The 26,539-nt window shown below is 43.2% G+C and overlaps 1 protein-coding gene across 5 annotated transcripts; it reads right to left on the bottom strand.

The window, feature by feature from the left end:
* Window positions 1–208: 208 nt before the first annotated feature.
* LOC110535760 (ubiquitin-protein ligase E3B) lies at window positions 209–25,361 on the bottom strand. Of its 5 annotated transcripts, none has more exons than XR_002475305.2 (28): window positions 24,461–25,203; window positions 24,133–24,302; window positions 23,908–24,019; window positions 23,654–23,713; window positions 23,439–23,543; window positions 23,226–23,322; window positions 23,022–23,107; window positions 22,827–22,909; window positions 22,430–22,535; window positions 22,154–22,274; window positions 21,782–21,959; window positions 14,575–14,738; window positions 14,193–14,360; window positions 13,930–14,101; window positions 12,053–12,171; window positions 11,829–11,943; window positions 9,934–10,033; window positions 9,707–9,826; window positions 9,334–9,510; window positions 8,978–9,088; window positions 8,626–8,763; window positions 8,203–8,268; window positions 8,061–8,119; window positions 7,298–7,480; window positions 6,948–7,059; window positions 5,916–6,008; window positions 3,402–3,903; window positions 209–2,438 (listed from the first exon to the last, which is right to left on the bottom strand). XR_002475305.2 is itself a non-coding variant. In XM_036935555.1 (28 exons), the coding sequence occupies exons 3-28, from the start codon at window positions 24,291–24,293 to the stop codon at window positions 3,712–3,714; spliced, it is 3,198 nt and encodes a 1,065-aa protein (XP_036791450.1). In that variant the 5' UTR covers window positions 24,294–24,302; window positions 24,461–24,620; window positions 25,222–25,345; the 3' UTR covers window positions 209–3,711. The 5 variants fall into 5 exon arrangements, 4 of the variants coding, with proteins under 4 accessions (XP_036791450.1, XP_036791451.1, XP_036791449.1 ...); XM_036935555.1 differs by adding an exon at window positions 25,222–25,345 and having other exon boundaries at window positions 209–3,903; window positions 24,461–24,620; XM_036935556.1 differs by lacking the exon at window positions 24,461–25,203 and adding an exon at window positions 25,222–25,361 and having other exon boundaries at window positions 209–3,903.
* Between the last annotated feature and the right edge of the window lie 1,178 nt (window positions 25,362–26,539).

Genomic DNA, 26,539 nt, shown 5'->3' with positions numbered 1-26,539 from the left:
TTGATCTCAACGATGAACAATGTCCTTAAGTTTGAGAAACAAAAGTAAATCAATAAATCATTGCAGATTGGTAGTAATAACAAAGTAATTAATGTGAACTTTGACAGCGAATTGATGCGTCTGACTAGTTTTAATGCACTTACCTCCGCAAAGCTGTGAACCAGCGCGTTGGAGAAGGACTTGGATGGGTACTCGTGTTTTTTTTGTGTTTATTTTTTTTTAGATAAATGATCAGAAAACAAACTGTTTCTGAAAAGGACGCATTGATATTCATGCTCACAACCCAAACATCAGAGTCGACTGACAGATTGGGGTGCTTCGGGTGTGCACAATATAAACCAGCATGTGACACAATCAAACTTTGCAGATAGTAACGACATTAATAGAGAACTGACCATAGAGAATGATAGAGGCCTCTAGTGGCCAAAAGGCAATTTTAGCATGGGCAGCGCCATTGAGGGCTTCCACCATTTTAACGCAGTCAACTGGGTGTGACTTGCATCTTCATTGGCTGATCCCTCCTGAATACCTGGAGTCATGTCCAACCGGCTCATCAGGAAGGATCAGCCAATCGTGAAGAAGAAAATGTACTACGTTAAAATGGAGATAACCTCAATGGCGCTGCCCATGGTGTCAGACGCTATAATGGCAGATAAAGATGCATCTCTATGAAACTGACAGAACCTGTTCTTCACAACTGTTATATCATTATTTAATTAATAAATACCGCTCTGGGCTATACAGAACTTGTCCCGAAGTGAGAAAATACATGGATTGATTCCTCTAGAAATAAAACCAAGACACACTCACTTCAGTTGATAAGTAAAGTTTTTAGAATAATTATGGTTAACAATTATGTTACTGTTTTTACAGAATAAATAGTATCTTACACAGACATGTTTTACATTGAAATTGAGTTTTCAATTACCTGCATTTCACATAGTGCAACCAGTTCCCAAAGACACTTCACAGATTGTGAGGGGACAGTACTTTCATAGAAGTATGTTGCACATTTCCTGGATTTATTTTTCTTCTAATTCATAAAAAGATATAGCGAGATTTCATGACATCGTTTAAAATGGAGGAGTGCCCTCATTAAAACACCAGACAGAGCTTGTGAGGTATCCTCCAGTCTTCTCCGGGACACTGACCATTTCCATTCCATGACTCATTTCTAACCCATTTCAGCATGCTGAAACAATTGATGGAAATAAAATGGGTAACTGTAGTCAGAATGGCACCACTGAAGTGAAAAAGATGCAGTCAGATTGTAGTATAACTACAGTATGCTGCAAATACTGCGTCCAAAATAACTTTTTTTTTACTGCAGTAATTTTGCAGTGTAACTGCAGTTCAAGGTACCAGTCGACTGCAGTTACTGCATTTTTACTGCAGTTTCAAAACTGCAATCTTTTTTTGTAAGCGAATGATTCGTCAGAGGTCCTTGGGAAGTAAGGAAATATATCGCAGTGATCACAACAGACTGAACATTGAGGTAAAGTCTTCCCATAGAGTCACTAAGACAAATTGTCATTTCTATTTGTCAATGAGATTAATGGCATTTATAAATGGGGGGGGAAATGCCTGTACAGGTATGTTGTACCCCCTTAATATTCCTATACACAGACAAATCGAGCACAGATTTCAGTTAGCAAAGCAATTCAAAACCATATAGAACCTTGTTTAATGCCCATAACATGCCTGTATAATCATCAGAACTAAGTTCTGTTAACCAGTGGCCAGGATATATAAGAGATAGTTATTAAATGGTGCTTAAAAAGGCTTTATTCCCTTTTTTTATGACCAGAGCCATGTCTATGGTTCTGACAACCGCTCAGCGCACACATGTACACCCCTCATGAAACAGTTTTGCATAAAATACTGAATCAACAAATAGGCTATTGCTTTTAAAATCAGCCTGTTCATCTTCCACATGATTAAAACTAAGGACCCTTTGCTGCCTCGTCTGCAACCACCTTGACGTTGGAACTACACGTCACTAACAACTGCCCCAAATTGTCTCTTTTTATTTGCCCCTTTGACGTTTTGCATGGTGTAATTTTTTCCGATCTTTAGAATATTTTTTTTTTGTGTGTGTCCCCCTCACAAAAAGAGCAGGGTTATATGTGCAAGAAAGAGTAGGTAAGAAAGGAGAGGTTAGAGAGAGAGAGAGACACACAAGCAATGCTTTCAGATTCACATGATCAACCAGCCCATGACAAATAGTATGGTTTGCTCCCTGTGTATACCCTTTTCCACGTGGCTGTAAGGTTACCAGACACAAGTGAGAATCAGTACATGCTTGACACCAAACCTTCCTGGGTTGGACGGTTCAGTGGCGGTAAAGGGAGCATGGGACTTCAATTGTCTGTAAGCAGGCTCAAGTCCTTGTCCTATGTGTTCATGGCTTGATTCCATTCCAAGAGGCATGGCCAATCCTAGTGGATATAGAGAAATGTTCATGATTGACTTCACTGTAACAGATTAGTTTGGGAATGTCACAATTAGGGACATGCAAAGTGGAAAAAACAATGGTTGTCAATGTTGTGTCCGCATGTTATATGCATGTTATATGACCCAGATATTTCACAGCAAAACATATTTTAAAAAACAGAGCCACGGTATTATCCATTTTCAAATGCAACAAGAAAAGAGACTCCGGAACCATGACAGAAGATAACGGGGACATCTGGTATCAAATAACGGCATGGAGTTTGGTTTAAGTATTGATGGCATCACTTCGGGTCACAAATGCATTGCTGTGTAACATGAATTTGAATACATTAGAGAACAGGCTCCAAAGCTGTTGTCAGGTGACTGACTGTAGTGTGTGTGTGTATGGGGAGAGAGACAGATCGTCAGGATTTAATTCCCTAATTAACCCACGAGGGACAATAAACAGATATGACACAGGCGCCAACACGTGACCACATCTCCGTGGTCAGAACTTGTCGTTGAACACGAGGCGGTGATTTGTCGTCTCTTTATGAAAAGGTGCTTCCGTCATGTTAAAAACAAGGTTATTAAGACTCGCCGAATGACAGCGGACAGTTGCTCGGGTAACATCCTGTTCCAGCAGGTAGAACAAAGCTTCATATGATTTTGCTCCAGTGTGGAGTCTATCGCGTGTAATCGCTTGCATTGCATCTATATTGCTTTCCAGTTTGTTTAACGTGGGAGTGCTAGATCCAAGTATCGTTCTGTTAAGCCTGAGAAGAAATAGTAAGACACTGAGCCATTTTAGTTCAGCAATGTGTTAGGTTAAACATTCCTCCTTGTTTCGATTATTAGCATGGGTTTGGTTTTCGGGTGTGTGGGAGTAAAGAGTGACTGTTTCTATTGTGCTGTTCCCACAATTTCTTTAGCTACTTGTTTATAAAAAAAAAATGAAATAAACTCACATGGGCAATGACTGCCACTGGTCAGAACATAAGTTACCATGGTTGCACAGGCAGCAAATAGGGTTGAAAGCCCTTGGGGTGGGTGGAGTTTCCAGAATCCAGACTGATTGGGGTAAAAGAGGGTGGCGCTCTTCTGGTTTCCTAGACTGGGATAAAGATAAGGGGGTATCCTATTTGTTTCGCCTTCAGCTTTGGTGAAGCTCCACTGACTTGACCGGCTGCCACCCTTAGCCTGGGTAAGGAGGATGCTCTTTAGTTGTTTATCCTTTAGTTTTGCTGGCAGCAGACCACGAGCAGGGGGGAGTTTATTTTAGGAGAGCTCAAAACCTGTGTTCATACTGATGGCATAGCGGAGCTTGTCACGCAGGATGCTTTTCTTGCTGTAGTTAGGCAGCTTGAGCAGGTTGAAGCAGGTGGATGAGGTGGGGAGGCGGCCGCCAGGCTCCTTCTTCCGGATGGTGAAGAAACCCCGCAGGACACTGCCCAGGGTGTCCCCCGTGTCCTAGAGAGAGATGGGTGACAGGAGCGTGAAAACACTAACACACGGAGAACCAAAGTAGTCTCAAGGGACTGACTTCCCAAACCTAAGTTCTTCAACTAAAATAGGCGTACTAGTTGTGTGTGCTGGGGCGGCAGGTAGCCTAGTGGTTAGAGCGTTGGGCCAGTAACCGAAAGGTTGCTAGATTGAATCCGCAAGCCGACAAGGTAAAAATCTGCCATTCTGCCCCTGAACAAGGCAGTTAATCCACTGTTCCTAGGCTGTCATTGTAAATAAGAATTTGTTCTTAACTGACTTGCCTAGATAAATAAAAAGGTTAAATATATATACACTGCTCAAAAAAATAAAGGGAACCCTAAAATAACACATCCTAGATCTGAATGAATGAAATATTCTTATTAAATACTTTTTTCTTTACATAGTTGAATGTGCTGACAACAAAATCACACAAAAATTATCAATGGAAATCAAATTTATCAACCCATGGAGGTCTGGATTTGGAGTCAAACTCAAAATTAAAGTGGAAAACCACACTACAGGCTGATCCAACTTTGATGTAATGTCCTTAAAACAAGTCAAAATGAGGCTCAGTGGTGTGTGTGCCCTCCACGTGCCTCTATGACCTCCCTACAACGCCTGGGCATGCTCCTGATGAGGTGGCGGATGGTCTCCTGAGGGATCTCCTCCCAGACCTGGACTAAAGCATCCGCCAACTCCTGGACAGTCTGTGGTGCAACGTGGCGTTGGTGGATGGAGCGAGACATGATGTCCCAGATGTGCTCAATTGGATTCAGGTCTGGGGAACGGCCGGGCCAGTCCATAGCATCAATGCCTTCCTCTTGCAGGAACTGCTCACACACTCCAGCCACATGAGGTCTAGCATTGTCTTGCATTAGGAAGAACCCAGGGCCAACCGCACCAGCATATGGTCTCACAAGGGGTCTGAGGATCTCATCTCGGTACCTAATGGCAGTCAGGCTACCTCTGGTGAGCACATGGAGGGCTGTGCGGCCCCCCCAAAGAAATGCCACCCAACACCATGACTGACCCATCGCCAAACCGGTCATGCTGGAGGATGTTGCAGGCAGCAGAATGTTCTCCACTGCGTCTCCAGACTGTCACGTCTGTCACATGTGCTCAGTGTGAACCAGCTTTCATCTGTGAAGAGCACAGGGCGCCAGTGGCGAATTTGCCAATCTTGGTGTTCTCTGGCAAATAAATGCCAAACGTCCTGCACGGTGTTGGGCTGTAAGCACAACCCCCACCTGTGGACGTCGGGCCCTCATACCACCCTCATGGAGTCTGTTTCTGACCGTTTGAGCAGACTCATGCACATTTGTGGCCTGCTGGAGGTCATTTTGCAGGGCTCTGGCAGTGCTCCTCCTGCTCCTCCTTGCACAAAGGCGGAGGTAGCGGTCCTGCTGCTGGGTTGTTGCCCTCCTACGGCCTCCTCCACGTCTCCTGATGTACTGGCCTGTCTCCTGGTAGCGCCTCCATGCTCTGGACACTACGCTGACAGACACAGCAAACCTTCTTGCCACAGCTCGCAATTGATGTGCCATCCTGGATGAGCTGCACTACCTGAGCCACTTGTGTGGGTTGTAGACTCCGTCTCATGCTACCACTAGAGTGAAAGCACCGCCAGCATTCAAAAGTGACCAAAACATCAGCCAGGAAGCATAGGAACTGAGAAGTGGTCTGTGGTCACCACCTGCAGAACCACTCCTTTATTGGGGGGGGGGGGGGTCTTGCTAATTGCCTATAATTTCCACCTGTTGTCTATCCCATTTGCACAACAGCATGTGAAATTTATTGTCAATCAGTGTTGTTTCCTAAGTGGACAGTTTGATTTCACAGAAGTGTGATTGACTTGGAGTTACATTGTGTTGTTTAAGTGTTCCCTTTATTCTTTTGAGCAGTAATATATATATATATATATATATATATATATATATATATTTATTTTTTAAACAAACATGTGGCTTAGGACTTTCCAATGATCCAAGTGTTCTCACCTGATCATCGGACACCTCCACACAGCGAATGGAGAAAGGGGGCTTGAGGTAGGCAAAACCCAGGAGGGGTGGTCTCGAACAGCTGGTGACAAACTGTAAAAGCAGAACAACAACAACGGAGGATCACATAACTATACAAGTGCAAAGGGCGTTCTAGAGCAGGGGTCTCAAACTGACAGCCCCGCAAGCCAGCGTAATGCAGTTAACGTATGAACAGTAAAATAGCATTTTATACTGAACAAAAATATAAACGTTAATTGTAACAATTTACAAGAATTTACTTTATTACACTACATAGAAGGAAATCAGTCAATTGAAAATTCATTAGGCCATAATTTATGGATTTCACATGACTGGGCAGGGGCCCACCCAATTGGTAACCAGGCCCACCCACTGGGAAGCCAGGCCCAGCCAATCATAATGACTTTTTCCTCCACAAAAGGGCTTTATTACAGACAAATACTCCTCAGAACCATCCTCCCCTCTTCAGATGATCCCACAGGTGAAGAAGCCGGATGTGGAGATCCTGGGTGGCGTGGTTACACGTGGTCTGCGGTTGTGAGGCTGGTTGGATATACTGCCAAATTCTATAAATTGACATTGGAGGCGGCTTATGGTAGAGAAATTAACATTCAATTCTCTGGCAACAGCTCTGGTGGAAATTCCTGCAGTCAGCATGCCAATTGAACACTCCCTAAAAACTTGAGTCATCTGTGTCATTGTGTTGTGTGACAAAACTGCACATTTTAGAGTGGCCTTTTATTGTCCCCAGCACAAGGTGCACCTGTGTAATGATCATGCTATTTAATCAGCTTCTTGATATGCCACACCTGCCAGGTGGGTGGATTATCTTGGCAAAGATGAAAAGCTCACTAACAGGGATGTAAAGAAACATTTTTGAATAATAAGCTTTTTGTTCATATGGAACCTTTCTGGGATCTTTTATTTCAGCTCATGAAACATGGGACCAACACTTTACATGTTGTGTTCATATTTTTGTTCAGGATAGTAACATTTGGGGGTTGTTACTACCTTGAGGAACATGGCCCTTTCCTCAGAGGAGAAGTCACTGGACAGGATGTCCCACAGCCAGATGATGACCCGATGGCTGCTGTGGAAACCTCCATAGTACACTGTGTGTTTCCTGACAACAGGAGAGAGAGCGGGCAGGAAAGAGAGAGCGAGAGAGACCATGTCAGCAAGCACCTTCACCTTGGCTTTACAACCTTACACAGTCAACTCACTGTTCGTTACCCAATCAAATGGGACATTCAAACCTAGGATTATAGGATTTCAGGATTTCCCTACAATGTTTGGGAATTGGCAGGTCGAAGAGCTGTGGAGAAGCTAATTGAGGGGAAAGAGGGTGGAAGGTCACGCACTTGAGGTCATCCAGATCTATCTCGGCGTTGTCCCCGGAGACGAGGCGCTGGACCTCGGGGGTGGAGAACATGTGCAGCCACTCTGGGTTGATGATGCTGCGGAACCCTCGGATGAAAGCTGCCGTTTGCTCTTTTATCTGCGTGTGCATGCGGAAGTGCGCCATCAGGTGGATATAGCTGATCCTGCAACACGGACAACGTCAAAGGTGAGGTTAAGTCAGACTCGGAACACCATGGGCCTCAGGGTTCTCCCCAGCATTTTTTAACAAGGTGGTGCTGCCGAGTACTGTGGGGGGAGGCCCAGGGGGGCCATTTCCTATAATCTAGAGCCAAACATTTCCTTTCCTTTTTTTTTTAACATAGTGGTGCAGACAGTCCGCAAGATGGCACAGCGAACCGCTTACATCCTTTGGGGAGAACCCTGGGCCTGTCTAGAAACAACCCTCTAGCCCTTCCGCCTAGGTACTTGTGGAGAACTGAAAAGTTTTGATAGATGTACTAGCGTATTGCTTATTATACCTATCTACCTTGCCCTGTGATAGGCTTGGTAGGACATACACCATATTGCTTACACCTATCAGATCTCCACAACTGTCAAAGGGCCGGGTGTAGGGGCTAGGGGTTGTTCCTGGACGGAACCCCACGTCGTCATCCAACCCAACTTGTTATAACTACAGGGACAATAAACAAGAGTGTTAACATCAAATGACATCAGCAAATGTAAAAATATACATGTTTGTTCTAGATACTGTATCTTTCTCACTTGTTTTCATTGGTGACTGGCATCGTCTTTCCTCCAGGAATCAGCTCATGACAGACCAGCTGCGATATGACACGAAGACAGTATTAAGAGACGAGAGAAGAGTTCTGTTTTTCTACATTCAGAGAAAAACTATGGCTTCTACCTGTCCCATAACATCCTCGTCATACGATAGCGTCAGTCCTAGATCACCAACATCCCCGTCGTAGCGCTGGAAAAGGACAAGACGAAGATCAAATAACTATTTTGAGTCGACTTCCACAACTTCGGAGTGATATTGATCACAGAAAGTAGCGACGGATTAACAGCGAAGAAAAAAAAACTTCTCAAATCAAAATAGCAGTCACCATAAACCAGGGTCGTGTTCATCAGGCACCAAGCAGAAACAAAACAGACCGAAACAGAGAGAAAGGACCTCATGGACTTATACAATAAGAAACACTCCCTTTTGTTTTCAGTTGCAAATTGTTTTGAATCGTTTTCCATTGCGTGCTGTAATGAACATGATCTCAGGAACTAAACAACTATCAGTGTCTGTGTGTTGGGAGGGGGGAGGGGTCTTTCTGACCTTAATGGAGGTGAGGTTCTTGTAGAACTCAGAGTCCAGGGAGGGCAGCTCGTCAATGGAGCTGTAGAAAGTGCTGTGATGGTGGCCCATGACCTGGCCGAGGAAGAAGGAGGCGAAGGGTACGTCTACCACGATACCCTGAAACACACACACACACACGTTGATCTCATGGACTATCAGGCTTCGCATCGATAGCTCCATATATAAATTGTGGCAACATTTCTCCAGACCTATCCCTCAGCATTATAGCGGGAAAAAGTGGTGAGTTGGGCTAGTGGCTTTAAAATAAGTCATTCTTGTTACATATATGGTCATTTCACATGAATAACATCCTCTGTGAGCGCAGGCACACCTCATACATGGCTTTTCCGAGCATCTTCCCCACAAACTCAAAGAGCTGCAGGTGGTTCTCGTGGATGTAGGACGTAGGGGAGGGGTACAGCCTCTCATTGCCACTGGTGGTCTATGGGGGGAGACATCAGCATAAAATCAGCAGCAGCAGTGGCTAAAAGTACCTTGACACTATTTGGAATCTTTCAAAAGACTATGAGTGTTAGCTTTAGCCTATCCTGGAGTGCCAGGTGGGCAGTGTATGCACTTTTGAGACTTGTCTATTGGTTCCAGTACAACAGGCAAGCTCAATCAAGCACAGATACAGCACTCAAAATTATTTCAAAAAGTATTTGAAGCAAGGTCTGGAGAGCCAACCTTAAAGAGGTTGAGAGCCGGATTGAAGACTTTCTTGATGATCTCTTCCAGGAACTCCTTGAAGACGCCGTCCTGGTCGATGCCGGCCTCGTCCACACCCAGGTCGTTGACAAACTTCACGCGGATCACACCTTTGATGGAGTTGACGGGCAACCGGCGGAGCTGGTCATAGCCATCCTTATGAGAGAGTTCAGACACAAAGAGTTTGGGTGATCAGTTTGGGTATCAGTTACAACCACCATGCCTGACTGTATTTGACATCAGGCTCTGTGCCAATATGTACCCTTTGCATAACACTGTTTCGAGAATACATTCTTAGTGATATGCTAGTGTGGAGGAAAACATGCAAAAGATGGATACATCCATTTCATACCTCTAACATCCGTGAGCGGCGAATGGTGATATGGGTGACATGCGGAGAGGCGGAGCTGGTCTCCACCAATCCCAAGGTTTCCTTCTCCTTGGTGACAATGTTTCGGAACAGCAGGACCCTCTAAAGTGGGGAGGACAACGAGTGAGACACTATGTGCATTATTGGTATAGTGAAACGACAAATACGAATGCCAGGGAAGGACAAATATTATTTCTGTGCAGACTCACGTTTTTGTGTGGAATGACATGTGGGATGTACTGAAGTAACAGCTGAGCTCTCCTCTTGCCCTTCTCCAGCTCTTGGAACAAAAGGCTAGGCTTTAGATCCCTGGACACAAGGGGTGAAAGAGTGAGTCAGTGAGTGTACCTTTTCAAATATAATTTTTTTTCCCCTACTGATCAGGCCTGGGACAAATACAGTGCCTTGAGAAAGTATTCACCCCTTGACTTTTTCCACATTTTATTGTGTCACAAAGTGGGATTAAAATTGATTTAATTGTCATTTTTTTGTCAACGATCTACACAAAATACTCTAACGTCAAAGTGACAGAAAAATTCTGAAATCTAAAAATATTTATGGATAATAAAACACTGATATAATTTGATTAGATAAGTATTCAACCCCGAGTCAATACATTACAGCAGCTAGTCTTTCTGGGTAAATCTCAGAGCTTTGTACACCTGGATTGTACAATTCTTCAAGCTCTGTCAAGTCGGTTGTTGATCATTGCTAGACAGCCATTTTCAAGTCTTGACATAGATTTTAAAGCAGACTTAAGTCAAAACCATAACTAGGCCACTAAGGAACTTTCAATGTCATCTTGGTAAGCAACTCGTGCATAATTGAAAAAAAAGCAACTCGTGCATAATTGGCCTTGTGTTTTGGGTAATTGTCCTGCTAAAAGGTGAATTCGTATCCCAGTGTCTGTTGGAAAGCAGACCAAACTAAGTTCTCCTCTAGGATTGTGCCTTTGCCTGGATCTATTCCTTATCTTTTTATAATAAAAAAAAACTCCCTAGTCCTTGATGATTAGCATACCCATAACATGATGCAGCCACCACCATGCTTGAAAATATAAAGAGTGGTAACTACGTGATGTGTTGGATTTACCCCAAACATAGTGCTTTGAATACAGGACAAAAAGTTCATTTATTTGCCACATTTTTTGCAGTATTACTTTTGTGGCTTATTGCAAACAGGATGCATGTTTTGGAAAAATTGAATTCTGTACAGGCTTCCTTCTTTTCACTCTGTCAATTAGGTTAGTATTAGGAGCAACTACAATGTTGTTGATCCATTCTCAGTTGTTTTCTAATCACAGCCATTAAAAACTCTATAAAATGTTTTAAATCCCCTTTGGCCTCATGATGAAATCCCTGAGCGGTTTCCTTGCTCTCTGGCAACTGAGTTAGGAAGGACGCCTGTATCTTTGTAGTGACTGGTTGTATTGATACACCATCCAAAGTGTAATTAATAACTGCACCATGGGACATTTAATGTCAGCTACCAATAGGTGAACTTCTTTGCGAACCATTGGAAAACCTCCCTAGACTTTGTGGTTGAATCTGTGCTTGAAATTCACTGCTCGACTGAGGGACATTACAGATAATTGTATGTGTGGGGTACAGAGATGGGGTAACATTTAAAAATCATGTCAAAAACTCATTGCACACAGAGTGAGTCCACGCAACTTATTATGTGACTTGTTAAGCACATTTTTACTCTTTCAATTATTTAGGCTTGCCATAAGAATACTTATCGACTCAATACATTTCATCTTTTCATTTTAATGAATTCGTAAAGATTTCTAAAAGCATAATTCCACTGACATTATGGGTTATTGTGTGTGACACAGAATCTAAATTCAATCAATTTTCAATTCAGTCAAATACTTCCAAGTACTGGAGGTGGGCCCAACATGGCTTGCGTGGAGTACTGGGTGGTCAAAGTTGGCACAAATGTTCCATTGGTTCCATTGTGGTGGGAAAGCTTCATCAAGCGCTCCTCAAGCATTTGACCGCTACTGATCACTAGGATCACCTTAGCAGGTTTTGGGAAGTGCAAACTAACTATGGGAAGGATCAGGGATTAGGATAAGTATGTTTCCCGGAGGGGCACTTACTTGCGCAGCCAGTTGTCATCAGGGGAGAACCTTCTCCTGCAGTCCCGCTCGTAAAGCACCATCAGCCAGCCGTGAACGCTGTGGAACAGGTCCAGCTTCTCTCCCTTGGCATTCTCTGTCACAGACAACATCACATTAAGTTAATGCACACACTCAACGACCCTATCCTCAAGACATCGCCTTTGAGTACGACAAGAATTCAACAGAGGGAGGAGGAGACTCACCCAAAATGCCATCCCAGACCATCTTGTAAACAAACGTGTTGAGAAATGAGGAGATGGTTACAAGCTCCTCCGTCTTAAACGAGATCTGCTCTTCGTAAACTTCAATGTCATCCAGGATCCTGTATAACACACAAAGGATGGTCAACATATAACATATACAGTCGTGGCCAAAAGTTTTGAGAATGACACAAATATGAATTTTCACAAAGTCTGCTGCCTCAGTTTGTATGATGGCAATTTGCATATACTCTAGAATGTTATGAAGAGTGATCAGATGAATTGCAATTAATTGCAAAGTCCCTCTTTGCCATGCAAATTAACTGAATCCCCCAAAAACATGTCCACTGCATTTCAGCCCTGCCACAAAAGGAGCAGCTGACATCATGTCAGTGATTCTCTCGTGAACACAGGTGTGAGTGTTGACGAGGACAAGGCTGGAGATCACTCTGTCATGCTGATTGAGTTCGAATAACAGACTGGAAGCTTCAAAAAGAGGGTGGTGCTTGGAACCATTGTTCTTTCTCTGTCAACCACGGTTACCTGCAAGGAAACACGTGCCATCATCATTGCTTTGCACAAAAAGGGCTTCACAGGCAAGGATATTGCTGCCAGTGAGGTTGCACCTAAATCAACCTTTTATCGGATCATCAAGAACTTCAAAGAGAGCGGTTCAAATGTTGTGAAGGCGGCTTCAGGGCGCCCAAGAAAGTCCAGCAAGCGCCAGGACCGTCTCCTAAAGTTGATTCAGCTGTGGGATCAGGGCACCAACAGTACAGAGCTTGCTTAAGAATGGCAGCAGGCAGGTGTGAGTGCATCTGCACACACAGTGAGGCGAAGACTTTTGGAGGATGGCCTGGGGTCAAGAAGGGCAGCAAAAAAGCCACTTCTCTCCAGGAAAAACATCAGGGACAGACTGATATTCTGCAAAAGATACAGGGATTGGACTGCTGAGAACTGGGGTAAAGTAATTCTCTCTGAATCCCCTTTTCGATTATTTGGGGCATCCGGAAAAAAGCATGTCAGGAGAAGACAAGGTGAGCGCCACCATCAGTTCTGTGTCATGCCAACAGTAAAGCATCCTGAGACCATTCATGTGTGGGGTTGCTTCTCAGCCAAGGGAGTGGGCTCACTCACAATTTTGCCTAAGAACACAGCCATGAATAAAGAATGGAACCAACATCCTCCAAGAGCAACTTCTCCCAACCATCCAGGAACAGTTTTGTGACGAACAATGCCTTTTCCAGCATGATGGAGCACCTTGCCATAAGGCAAAAGTGATAACTAAGTGGCTCGGGGGAACAAAACATTGATATTTTGGGTCCATGGCCAGGAAACTCCCCAGACCTTAATCCCATTGAAAACTTGTGGTCAATCCTCAAGAAGCGAGCGGACAAACAAAAACCCACAAACTCCAAGCATTGATTATGCAAGAATGGGCTGCCATCAGTCAGGATGTGGCCCAGAAGTAAATTGACAGCATGCCAGGGCGGATTGCAGAGGTCTTGAAAAATAGGGGCCAACACTGCAAATATTGACTTTGCATCAACTTCATGTAATTGTCAATAAAAGCATTTGACACTGATGAAATGCTTGTAATTATACTTCAGTATTCCATAGTAACACCCGATAAAAATATCTAAAGACATTGAAGCAGCAAACTTTGTGGAAATTAATATTTGTGTCATTCTCAAAACCTTTGGCCATGACTGTATAAGTAAGCACAGAGATGGGATATTGTATTTAGGGCTAGTTTCCTGGATACAGATTAGGACTGAAAGAGGTGCTTCTTAGTCTAGGACTAGACTTAATCTATACTTAGGAAACCACCCCATACTGTATAACGTGTAAGTTATGTGTTAGCATTTCATGGAGCTCACGTGATGAGGTGTCTGGAGCAGTCACAAAACAGCATGAGCATGGCTAGCAGCTGTTTAGACTCCTCTGTGTCGTTGTTCAGGCACTCTATGAACAGCTTGAGCCCTCCTTGGGGTCCTAGTTCGCAGATGAAGGCCCACAGCTTAGGCAGCAGGTCATCCAGGTAGGTTAGGCCTGAGGGGGACAGCACCGAACACAACATGAGAGAATGTGCGTGTGCGTGTGTATGCGTGCCTGATTCAAATGGAACTATGCAGGGACTCACCAGTAAGGATTTGCAGTCGTATCTGGGTGAGCGTGGTGAGGGCTGTCTGGTACAGTACACAGATACTGCACACTTTCTGAACCTCTGCGGAGTCCACCCGTCTCCCGCCAACTGGCTTCAGGATGTTTCGTACTGAGGCAGACTTCTGAAATGCCCGCTTGAATAGACCTAAGAGGAAACCGATCCAATAAGGTTAGTTCATTGTTTTAAAAAACACAACTTATATTATGCACTTCTATAATATAATCTGGATCAAACAACAACAACCCAGGTATGTGATAATAAATCTGATAATGGTGTCAAAATAAATAACCCATGACATTAAACGATTAAGTGCCTGATGAGAAAACAAAAGAGAAACTGAAATACAAATTCAACTTACTCTTGACTGGCAGGTTGTTTTGGGATGTGGTAGGTTGTGGCGGAGGCGTGGGCTCTTGGGTCTCCAGCTTTTTGCTGAGGACGTCACTGAAGAGAGTCCGGATCACAGGCATGCCCCACAGGTACTGCAACTGCTTCGTGACCAGTGGCATGGACTCATTCAGACTGGAGGGATGAAGTAAAGGTTGAGTGGGAAGGGGGTGGGTGGGTGTGTGTGTGTGTGTGAGATCGAGTTGGTCCCCCCTTTGCTGCTATAACAGCCTCCACTCTTCCGGTAAGGCTTCTCCGCCAAACCCAGATTCATCCGTCAGATGGTGAAGCATGATTCCTCACTGCAAAGAATGTTTCCACTGCTCTAAAATCCAATGGCAGCAAGCTTTACACCACTCCAGACAACACTTGGTATTGCCCATGGTGATCTTGGTACGTCTAATCGGCCATGGAAACCCATTTCATGAAGCTCCCAATTAACAGTTCTTGTGCTGACGTTACTTCCAGAGGCAGTTTGGAACTCGGTAGTGAGTGCTGCAACCGAGGACAGACAATTTTTACGCGCTACCGCACTCGGCAGTCCCATTCTGTGAGCTTGTGTGGCCTACCACTTCACGGCTGAGCCATTGTTGCTCCTAGACGTTTCCACTTTACAATAACAGCACTTACAGTTGGCCGGGGAAGCTCTAGCAGGGCAGAAATTTTACAAACTGACTTGTTGGAAAGGTGGCATCCTATGACGGTGCCACGTTGAAGGTCACTGAGCTCTTCAGTACGGGCCATTCTACTGCCAATGTTTGTCTATGTGCTCGATTTCATACACCTGTCAGGAACGGGTGTGGCTGAAATAACTAAATCCACTAATTTTGTAGCTGAATAAACTAGAAAATAACATGGCTTGTGAAAGTATTCATCCCCCTTGGCATTTTTTATATTTTGTTGCCTTACAACCTGGAATATATATACATATACAGTGCCTTGCGAAAGTATTCGGCCCCCTTGAACTTTGCGACCTTTTGCCACATTTCAGGTTTCAAACATAAAGATATAAAACTGTATTTTTTGTGAAGAATAAACAACAAGTGGGACACAATCATGAAGTGGAACGACATTTATTGGATATTTCAAACTTTTTTAACAAATCAAACTGAAAAATTGGGCGTGCAAAATTAATCAGCCCCCTTAAGTTAATACTTTGTAGCACCACCTTTTGCTGCGATTACAGCTGTAAGTCGCTTGGGGTATGTCTCTATCAGTTTTGCACATTGAGAGACTGACATTTTTCCCCATTCCTCCTTGCAAAACAGCTCGAGCTCAGTGAGGTTGGATGGAGAGCATTTGTGAACAGCAGTTTTCAGTTCTTTCCACAGATTCTCGATTGGATTCAGGTCTGGACTTTGACTTGGCCATTCTAACACCTGGATATGTTTATTTTTGAACCATTCCATTGTAGATTTTGCTTTATGTTTTGGATCATTGTCTTGTTGGAAGACAGATCTCCGTCCCAGTCTCAGGTCTTTTGCAGACTCCATCAGGTTTTCTTCCAGAATGGTCCTGTATTTGGCTCCATCCATCTTCCCATCAATTTTAACCATCTTCCCTGTCCCTGCTGAAGAAAAGCAGGCCCAAACCATGATGCTGCCACCACCATGTTTGACAGTGGGCATGGTGTGTTCAGGGTGATGAGCTGTGTTGCTTTTACGCCAAACATAACGTTTTGCATTGTTGCCAAAAAGTTCAATTTTGGTTTCATCTGACCAGAGCACCTTCTTCCACATGTTTGGTGTGTCTCCCAGGTGGCTTGTGGCAAACTTTAAACAACACTTTTTATGAATATCTTTAAGAAATGGCTTTCTTCTTGCCACTCTTCCATAAAGGCCAGATTTGTGAAATTTACGACTGATTGTTGTCCTATGGACAGAGTCTCCCACCTCAGCTGTAGATCTCTGCAGTTCATCCAGAGTGATCATGGGCCTCTTGGCTGCATCTCTGATCAGTCTTCTCCTTGTATGAGCTGAAAGTTTAGAGGGACGGCCAGGTCTTGGTAGATTTGCAGTGGTCTGATACTCCTTCCATTTCAATATTATCGCTTGCACAGTGCTCCTTGGGATGTTTAAAGCTTGGGAAATCTTTTTGTATCCAAATCCGGCTCTAAACTTCTTCACAACAGTATCTCGGACCTGCCTGGTGTGTTCCTTGTTCTTCATGATGCTCTCTGCGCTTTTGACGGACCTCTGAGACTATCACAGTGCAGGTGCATTTATACGGAGACTTGATTACACACAGGTGGATTGTATTTATCATCATTAGTCATTTAGGTCAACATTGGATCATTCAGAGATCCTCACTGAACTTCTGGAGAGAGTTTGCTGCACTGAAAGTAAAGGGGCTGAATAATTTTGCACGCCCAATTTTTCAGTTTTTGATTTGTTAAAAAAGTTTGAAATATCCAATAAATGTCGTTCCACTTCATGATTGTGTCCCACTTGTTGTTGATTCTTCACAAAAAAATACAGTTTTATATCTTTATGTTTGAAGCCTGAAATGTGGCAAAAGGTCGCAAAGTTCAAGGGGGCCGAATACTTTCGCAAGCACTGTATATATATATATATATATATTTGTAAAAAATGGGGGGGGGGTGTATCATTTGATTTATACAGCCTACCACTTTGAAGATGCTAAAAACAAATTGTGAAAGAAAACAAGAAATAAGACAAAAAAAAATGGAAAACTTGAGCATGCATGACTTTTCAACCCCCCAAAGTCAATTATTTGTAGAGCCACCTTTTGCAGCAATTACAGCTGCAAGTCTATTGGGGTATGTCTATATAAGCTTGGCACATCTAGCCACTGGGATTTTTGCCCCTTCAAGGCAAAACTGCACCAGCTCCTTCAAGTTAGATGGGTTCCGCTGGTGTACAGTAATATTTAAGTCATACCACAGATTCACAATTGGATTGAGGTCTGGGCTTTGACTAGGCCATTCCAATACATTTAAATGTTTCCCCTTAAACCACTTGAGTGTTGCTTTAGCAGTATGCTTAGGGTCATTGTCCTGCTGGAAGGTGAACCTCCGTCCCAGACTCAAATCTCTGGAAGACTGAAACAGGTTTCCCTCAAGAATTTCCATGTATTTAGCGCCATCCACCATTCCTTCAATTCTGACCAGTTTCCCAGTCCTTGCAGATGAAAAACATCCCCAGAGCATCATACTGCCACCACTGTACTTCACTGGAGGGATGATTTTCTGGGGGTGATGAGAGGTTTTGGGTTTGCGCCAGACATAGCGTTCTCCTTGATGGCCAAAAAGCTCAATTATAGTCTCATCTGACAAGAGTACCTTCTTCCATATGGTTGGGTAGTCTCCCACACGCCTTTTGGCGAACACAAAACGTGTTTGCTTCTTTTTTTCTTTAAGTAAAGTATTTTTCTGGCCACTCTTCCGTAAAGCCCAGCTCTGTGGAGTGTACTACTTAAAGTGCTCCTATGGACACTCTGCTGTGGAGTTTTGAAGCTCCTTTAGAGTTATCTTTGATCTCTTTGTTGCCTCTCTGATTATTGCCCTCGTTGCCTGGCCCATGAGATTTGGTGGGGGGCCCTCTCTTGGCAGGTTTGTTGTGTTGCCATATTCTTTAAAAAAAATTTACAATGGAGTTAATGGTGCTCCGTGGGATGTTCAAAGTTTCGGATATTTTTTATAACCGAACCCTGAACTGTACTTCTCCACAACTTTATCCCTGAACTGTTTGGAGAGCTCCTTGGTCTTCGTGGTGCCGCTTGCTTGGTGGTGCCGCTTGCTTGGTGGTGCCGCAGACTCTGGGGCCTTTCAGAACAGGTGTATATATTCACAGATCATGTGACAGATCATGGAACACTTAGATTGCACACAGGTGGACTTTATTTAACTAATTATGTGACTTCTGAAGGTAATTGGTTGCACAAGATCTTATTTAGGGGCTTCATAGCAAATGGGGTGAAAACATATGCACGCACCACTTTTCCATTATTTATTTATTTTACAATTTTTTTGAAACAAATCATTATTTTAATTTCACTTCACTAATCTGGACTATTTTGTGTATGTCCATTACATGAAATAAAAATAAAAATCTATTTCAATTACAGGTTGTAATGCAACAAAATAGGAAAACCGCCAAGGGGGATGAATACTTTTGCAAGGCACTGTATATTTTCTTCAAATGATTTTGAAATGAAATTCTGTGTTGAGCGGTTAACAAATTAACAGGTCCTCATATATGATTAATTTAGAGTTATTTATGCAACTTTAGTGGTGAAACAAACATTGGGCTACATGTTTTGATTTTTAATACATTCTGCAGGATGTGACTAATGATTTTCCCTTTTTACGCATGAAAAGCATGAGCGCTGCTTTGTTTAATTTTTTGCACAGGCTGCACACACTTTATCAGTCTCTCATTCACAATTTGACAAGCAATTGATAATGCCTAGCGGTCATGGTGCCCTTGAATAAATATAATAATTCTTTCCCCCAGCTGAGTTCTCCAAAGCACCTCTCACTCACGTGGCTTTCTCAGATACCGCAATTCTTATTAGTCAATGACCGTCACGTGATCAGGTCCTTCTCACAGGCTACAAGTGAACACACACATCTGGGACGGAACTGCGCTCGTACTTATCAAATTCTGAGGCGCATATTGAAGATGTTGGAAGGCCAAATGAACAGCAAAAGCACTAGCCTATGTCAATCTACTAACTCCCATAGTACAAAAGTTGACCTATTCTATTGGTGCGAGAAATAAATATTCCAAACATAATCTGGGACAGTTGTCGAATGCGACAGATCCCAAATTAAATACAACCACTAGCATAAAAAAACACGTTTAAAGCAATTAGGTTGATGCAACAGATCATAATATTTAGCTCATTGATTGTCAACTAGATTAAGTCGTGGGACGATATTTTCTTGAGCGGAAGGTCGGGTGCCAGAACTTATTTACAAATAATTTGTAGACTGCAAATTGGCCACAAGAAGCGCAAACCAATATAACGTTTGATTAAAACATAATCATTTTAAACCTTGCTTACATTTGTATACGATCACATCTCTCCATTATACGTTGGAATACTTGGGAGCAGATTTCTTAAATTAAAATCACTTGGAGCTGATTTCCTGGTGTTTTTACAGTCTTATGTCCAACAATTAATTGAAAATGTTTTGAAAGTTTTTTTCCTCAGAAAACCTGGGGGGGGCCAAATAAAACCACCCATGGGGTGCCAGTTGGGGATCCCTGGTTTAGCTTAAAATGTTGATAAACTATTAGGCTATTTCTTCACATTATAAGCTCACGGCAGTAGGCTATAACAGTGAATATTGAGAATGCAATTAGCGGGAAAATACCATTCTCAAAAGTGACCGCAAATGCAATTATACATGTAATGCTTTATTATAATTATTATATATGGCAACAATTATCTTCCCCAAACTTGAAACTCGGACGCTGCCAGGGCCTCCCGAGTGGCACAGTGGTCCAAGGCTGTGCTACTAGAGATCCTGGTTCGAGTCCAGACTCAGTCGCAGCCGGCCTCGATCGAGAGACCCGCGAGGCAGCACACAATTGGCTCAGCGTCATCCGGGTTAGGTAGGGGAGGGTTCCGGGTTAAGCGAGCAGTGTGTCAAGAAGCAGTGCGGCTTGGCTGGGTTGTGTTTAGGAGAACGCACAGCTCTTGACCTTTGCTTCTTCCCGAGTCCGTACGGGAGTTGCAGTGATGGAACAAGACTATAACTTCCAATTGGATACCACGAAATGTATGCTAGTTAGGCTCCTATGTATGCTAGTTAGGCTCCGCACCAGTTGTAAAGCAAATTAATGTTCTTAATTTTAAGAAGTTATTTGGCCACGCAAAGGGGTTTGCGACTATGATTTGAAAAAGTTGTAAAAAAAGGCATGCACTGTTTCTTGCCTCACTGCACAGAGGCTGGGCATCATTCACAAGTGATACTATATCATTCACAAGTGATGGGCTAATATTGTCAACAATCAGACTATTCTTGATTTAATCTAGTCTTTACATATACTAAATAATATATGTGTGAAATTTGTTTTGATTTAGAATGGACCATTAGCATGACCTGTCTCAAAACAGGGGCATGGGAAAGAAATACATGTTATCTATGCACTTAAATAGGGAATGGAGGACGCTTTTCCCATGGTTCACTTTCATGCCAGCCAGTAAAGAGAAGCAATGTGCTTACTATTAGGAAAGTTGATAAATAAATATAGTAGGTCTAGCCTATAGAAAACTGATAAGATCCTCCTCTCTTTAATAGAGGCCATCAAAACGCTTTTCTGGGGGCCTCCCGGGTGGCGCAGTGGTTAAGGGCGCTGTACTGCAGCGCCAGCTGTGCCATCAGAGTCCCTGGGTACGCGCCCAGGCTCTGTCGTAACCGGCCGCGACCGGGAGGTCCGTGGGGCGACGCACAATTGGCCTAGCGTCGTCCGGGTTAGGGAGGGATTGGTCGGTAGGGATCTCCTTGTCTCATCCCGCACCAGCAACTCCTGTGGCGGGCCGGGCGCAGTGCGCGCTAGCCAAGGTTGCCAGTTGCGCGGTGTAGCCTCCGACACATTGGTGCGGCTGGCTTCCGGGTTGGATGCGCGCTGTGTTAAGAAGCAGTACGGCTGGTTGGGTTGTGTATCAGAGGACGCATGACATTCAGCCTTCGTCTCTCCCGAGCCCGTACGGGAGTTGTAGCAATGGGACAAAATAGTAGCTACTACAACAATTGGATACCACGAAATTGGGGAGAAAACGGGGTAAAAAAAAATTGTTTTAAAAACTCTGTTTTCTCAATTGCATAGCCTATAGAAATATTGCACAACATGAGCTCATGGGCTCTCATTAAGTATTTGATTAGATTTTTGTTTACATTTGTCAGAGTGATTAGAGGGACAATAGAGTGCTGAGTACAAGGCAGTTAGCAAGTTGGTAAGCTACTAATGACCATCAGCAGTATCAGAGCTTGGAGAAGGCTAATGACTCGTGACTGCCGGTGTGGAGTAACGCAGACACCATAACTGTCCTAGTTGAGATCCCATTTCATAGCCCAGTCCCAGATCGGTTTGTGCTGTTTTGCTCCTAAGGTCATTGACACTTGATTTTGGAATGACAACAACCATAAGAGTCGGCAAGAGAGCACAAACCGATCTGTGATCAGGCTATGAGGATGTCTCACTGACCCGTAGTCTACGGTTTGGGAGAACCAGCCAAGGACAGGGTGCCAGTGGGTGAGGTTAGATTTCTTCTGGGACACGTATCTCTGGCAGTAGGACAGCATGTCCGTCAGTTCCGTCACAAAGTGGTTGGCCTCCTCCTCCAGTACTTTCTCGTTGAGGTAGCCCAGGTGAATCAGGTTACCTACAGTACAACAGGATGAAATGGAGGCCCCGCAGAGCAGCAACCCCAAATAACTGATTCAATATGTTTCCCACAGCACCGCACAGAGAAAGACACGAAAGAGACAAAAAAAAAGGCAACTCAAACATGCACACTGACAGTAGTAGCCAATATTGCCATAGAATAGATATGAGAGTCAGTGTAAACGGCCCTACCCAGTAAGCACAGTGTGTGGCTCCCCTCCAGGCAGACACAGATGTCGACACACTGCTCCTCGCAGCTAAGGAACAGGATGAACTTCCTCAACAGGTCGTGGGTCTGGATGGTGGTCATGCACTGCACAGAGACAAGCACACACTCAGAGGCTTTGTCATTGTACAAGCTATTATATGTTTATACAATAATGTCTATATATCTGAAGTGGCACCCTACACGGTGCACTAGGTAGAGAATTGGCTGCAATTTCTTCATTTTGAGTGTTTAGCGTTTACCTCTGGGGTGATGGTGTAGATGTGGGAGACAACTGCTGGGACAGACATGATGTGGATGAGGAGAGACCTCAGCAAGTTGTCAGAGAAGTGAGCAGCAATGACAGGTCTGTAAAATAAAGACAAGTTACACTAATGGCTCCCGAGCCTTCTTCAGCTCCAAGCATTCCTAAAAGGTGACCAAGCAGATCATACACTATGATAAGATAGGACCTCATATTCCATGAAGCTAAGCCACTTGATTTGTTTTTCTTCCAACAAACCCAGTTACAGAGGGAAGTGTGAGCAAGCAGAACATTGGGTATATACAACAATAGATCTGGCCCAGGCTCTAGTGATGCAGAGACAATTGATCCGTGGTGGTCGAATGGGAATGAGAGAGCTTCCAGTGGCCACTCACCTTAATGCCAGTGTGAATACTGCTGTGAGTGTGCCCTTGGTAAGTGAGGGTCTGGAGCGTGCCAATCCGTTGGTGAGTAGAATCTACCAGGGAATACAAAATTGCAGAAACCACCAATAAAACATCAGCAACATAATAATAATAATTCCAAAAGCCCTGATGAAAAGATGGAAGATGTCGTATGAGTCACTGTACCTGCAGTATTGAATAAAATCCCTTTTGATTGAGATGCCCCATGATGTTCTCACAGATCCGGGTCAATGCTGGTCTGAGGGCCTCGCCTACCACAGAGGGAGAAAAAAAAATGGAGGATTCCACTTTGTCTTTTTCCTTTCAACATCAAGACACTTATATAGAGGAGGTATGTGTACTGCAGCAGTGGTTTGACCTGAGACCGACCTTTCCCTCTCACTATCTTCCAGGTTGATGTGTCTGTGAAAGTCACCAGCATGGTGAGGTACAGAGTCACCAGCTTATTGTCCTGCATGATGTCAGGCTACAAGAGACAGAAGGAAGAAGGGGTATAAAGATCCAATTATAACATTTCAATATTTAAAATGGTACACCTGTTTTCTTAAAGAAGGTTTTTATAATCAAAGCATTCTGATTTACCTTTAATTTTTTCAGGAACTGACAGGAGATCCACAGGAGATCTTTAATCTGCTTGATCCAAGGGATGGTGAGGTCTTTAGAAAGGGCCAATGACACATACCAAACCTGATAACAAAGAACAATAGATTATTATATATAAAGTCAGAGTCAATCACACTCTGGGTTAATTAAAAATCTGTTCTCACTGATGATTCCTTCACTATAATCATACTCACTTTGGGCTCATTTTCAACATCCATGCTGCCAAGAATGGAGCGACAAAGCTTCTCAAATCTCTGTAGTTAAAAGCACCATAGCTTGTTAGTTATATGTACACTAAACAATCTCAAGTACCATACTGATATGTAATCATTCATTTGCCTTTCAATTAGTAAATAAGAGACATCATCCTGTAAGAGACAATTAATAACAATGTACAAAACATACATTCAAATCAGTGAGGGTAAAGTGTAGGGGTTAAAGAACTTACCAACTTATCATCTTGGCAAAAAATGAATAGTAACTTCTGTGCAATTTTAAAAATGGATAGTGCGTTTCTTTTTGTGGTCCCGGCATCTTGGAATAAGTCATCAACTTCTTTCCTAGTAAGAAAGAGAGCATTCATACATTACTTCAAAAGGTTTATTCACAAACTAGTCTCATGAAAGATTGTGTGTCCTAATGCATAACAGCACGCATTGCTTGTAAAGCGAACCTTATTTGTTTCTGGAGTCTGCAGCGACAGAGGAATCTCCTGACCAGCGCTTGAATTAGGGTGGCTGCTCTGTCCCTTGCTTTGTACCCCTTCCTCTCCTCACGTGCCTGCCTGGCTTTGTCCAGAAACTCAGACTTGGAACTCTGAGCTGCACTAAACATTGTGCACCCCTAAGGTCAGGCAAAATGGACAAACTTAGTTGGTGCTGAAACATAATAGGGATGAATATTCATGGTCAAATTAACACATCTATAGTCTCAGTGTGGGAAGGGGAGGGGAAGAACCATACACTGGAATAGAATATGAATACATTCAAATTAAGGTATACCTGTGTTTTCCTCTGGTCTTGCCTAGACCTTTGCAGCTCAGAATGCGCTATGCTTCTCAAGTCATTTGTACATCCTCGAGATCCAAGTTTTTAGACACCCTTCGAGAGCTATAGCTAGCTTGCGCTTCGGTTAGCCCAGCAAAAGCTACAATTGTCAACTCTAGGAAAATAACTATTTAAATAACATATGTAACATTAACACGTCATTACAACTTGAGACCATGTTAACTAGCTAACGTTAGCTAAATTCGCTAGCTAGCTAAATTGACGACGTTGTCTGGTCTCAAACGTTGACATTCCTAAGGCAGGTAGCTAGCTAGCAACATAAACTATGTTTTTATCCAATGGACAAACTGACAATGTGGTACCAATCAATTGTATCGGTTAGTTAGCGTACTACAGTAGCGTTAGGTAGATAACTAGACCCGGCAAATAACTCGCTAGCTTTTGTCGCCAGTCAGCTAGCTATTATGGTTAGCTAGCTAGCTGTGTTGGTTAGCATAGCAGATTAGATACTTCATCGCCACCAATTGATTGATATACTTGTCAAAGCATTTTACTAACATGAAAAACGAAATAAAACATTACTCAATAATAACCGAACGTTCACTGGAAATGACACCCTCATTAAGTAGAGTCCGTACGCTGTTTCAAAATGTAAACAATACACATTGACTGCATCCAATTTAACCATTAATCCTTGCACTGTCGCACAGAATATATTGTGAGTGGGATGTAATTGTGTGAGAGTAGACACTTACATAATAATTTCAGTATTGATACATTGTATGTATACTGAACTATTAGCATTTATTTTGTCACAATTACTCTTGTTTGAACTGGATCTCTTCAATTAAAGCGTTTGATGCAACTTATAGGAACTATAGGTATTGCTATGAAAAGGGGGGAGCTATTATTGGTTACTCCTTTGTGGGGCGGAAGCTAATTAGTGACGTATAACAATCCAACGCTATTTATGGCTTATAAAGAATCACTTGTTGAATCTTTTTTTTTTCTTAATGTTTACCATTCTCATAGCAGCAGGATATTATGCTGGCAGAACAATAGCGTATTTAGTTTTCTCTATATAAGAGTCCCAGTTTTGCTTCTGTCCCTCTCCTCGCCCCTACCTGTGCTCGAACCAGGGACCCTCTGTACACATCAACAACAGTCACCCACGAAGCATTGTTACCCATCGCAGAGCAAGGGGAACAACTACTTCAAGGTCTCAGAGCGAGTGACGTCACCAATTGAAACACTTAGCGCACACCCGCTAACCACATCTGGAGCCCCCACAAGGGTGCGGGCTCAGCCCCCTCCTGTACTCCCTGTTCACCCATGACTGTGGCTACATACGCCTACAACTCAAATATAAAGTTTGCAGATGACACAACAGTAGTAGGCCTGGTTACCAACAATAACGAGACAGCCTACTGGGAGGAGGTGGGGTCTTGGCCCCTAAGACCATCACAAACTTTTACAGAAGTACAATCGAGAGCATTCTGTCGGGCTGTATCACCGCCCGCAACCACAGGGCTTAACCACCCGAGCCATGGCCTGTTCATCCCGTTATCATCCAGAAGGCGAGGTCAGTACAGTTGCATTAAAGCTGGGATGGGAAAGCTGGGAAAAACAGTTTCTATCTCAAGGCCAACAACTTGTTAAATAGTCATCACTAGCCGGCTACCACCCGGTTACTCAACCCTGCACCTTAGAGGCTGTTGCCCTATGTACATAGACATGGAATCACTGGTAAATTTAAATGCAACAACAGTCACTTTAATAATGTTTACATACTTTTTTACTAATTTCATATGTATATACTGTACTCTACTATATTTTAGTCAATGCCACTCAGACATTGCTCATCCTAATATTGATATACTTCTTAATTCCATTCCTATACTTTTAGATTTGTGTGTATTGTTAGATACTACTGCACTGTTGGAGCTAGAAACACAAGCATTTTGCAACACCCGCAATAAACATCTGCTAAATATGTGTATGTGACCCATAAAATGTGATTTGATTTTGATTTATGTAGTGTAGGTTAAGAGGAAGAATAAACTGATATCACAA

The sequence above is a fragment of the Oncorhynchus mykiss genome, chromosome 11 (genome assembly GCF_013265735.2).
Source record: "Oncorhynchus mykiss isolate Arlee chromosome 11, USDA_OmykA_1.1, whole genome shotgun sequence".
NCBI classification, from domain to species: domain Eukaryota; kingdom Metazoa; phylum Chordata; class Actinopteri; order Salmoniformes; family Salmonidae; genus Oncorhynchus; species Oncorhynchus mykiss.
Note: the sequence above shows the minus strand (reverse complement) of the source record. Positions and strands in the feature narration are given on the sequence as shown.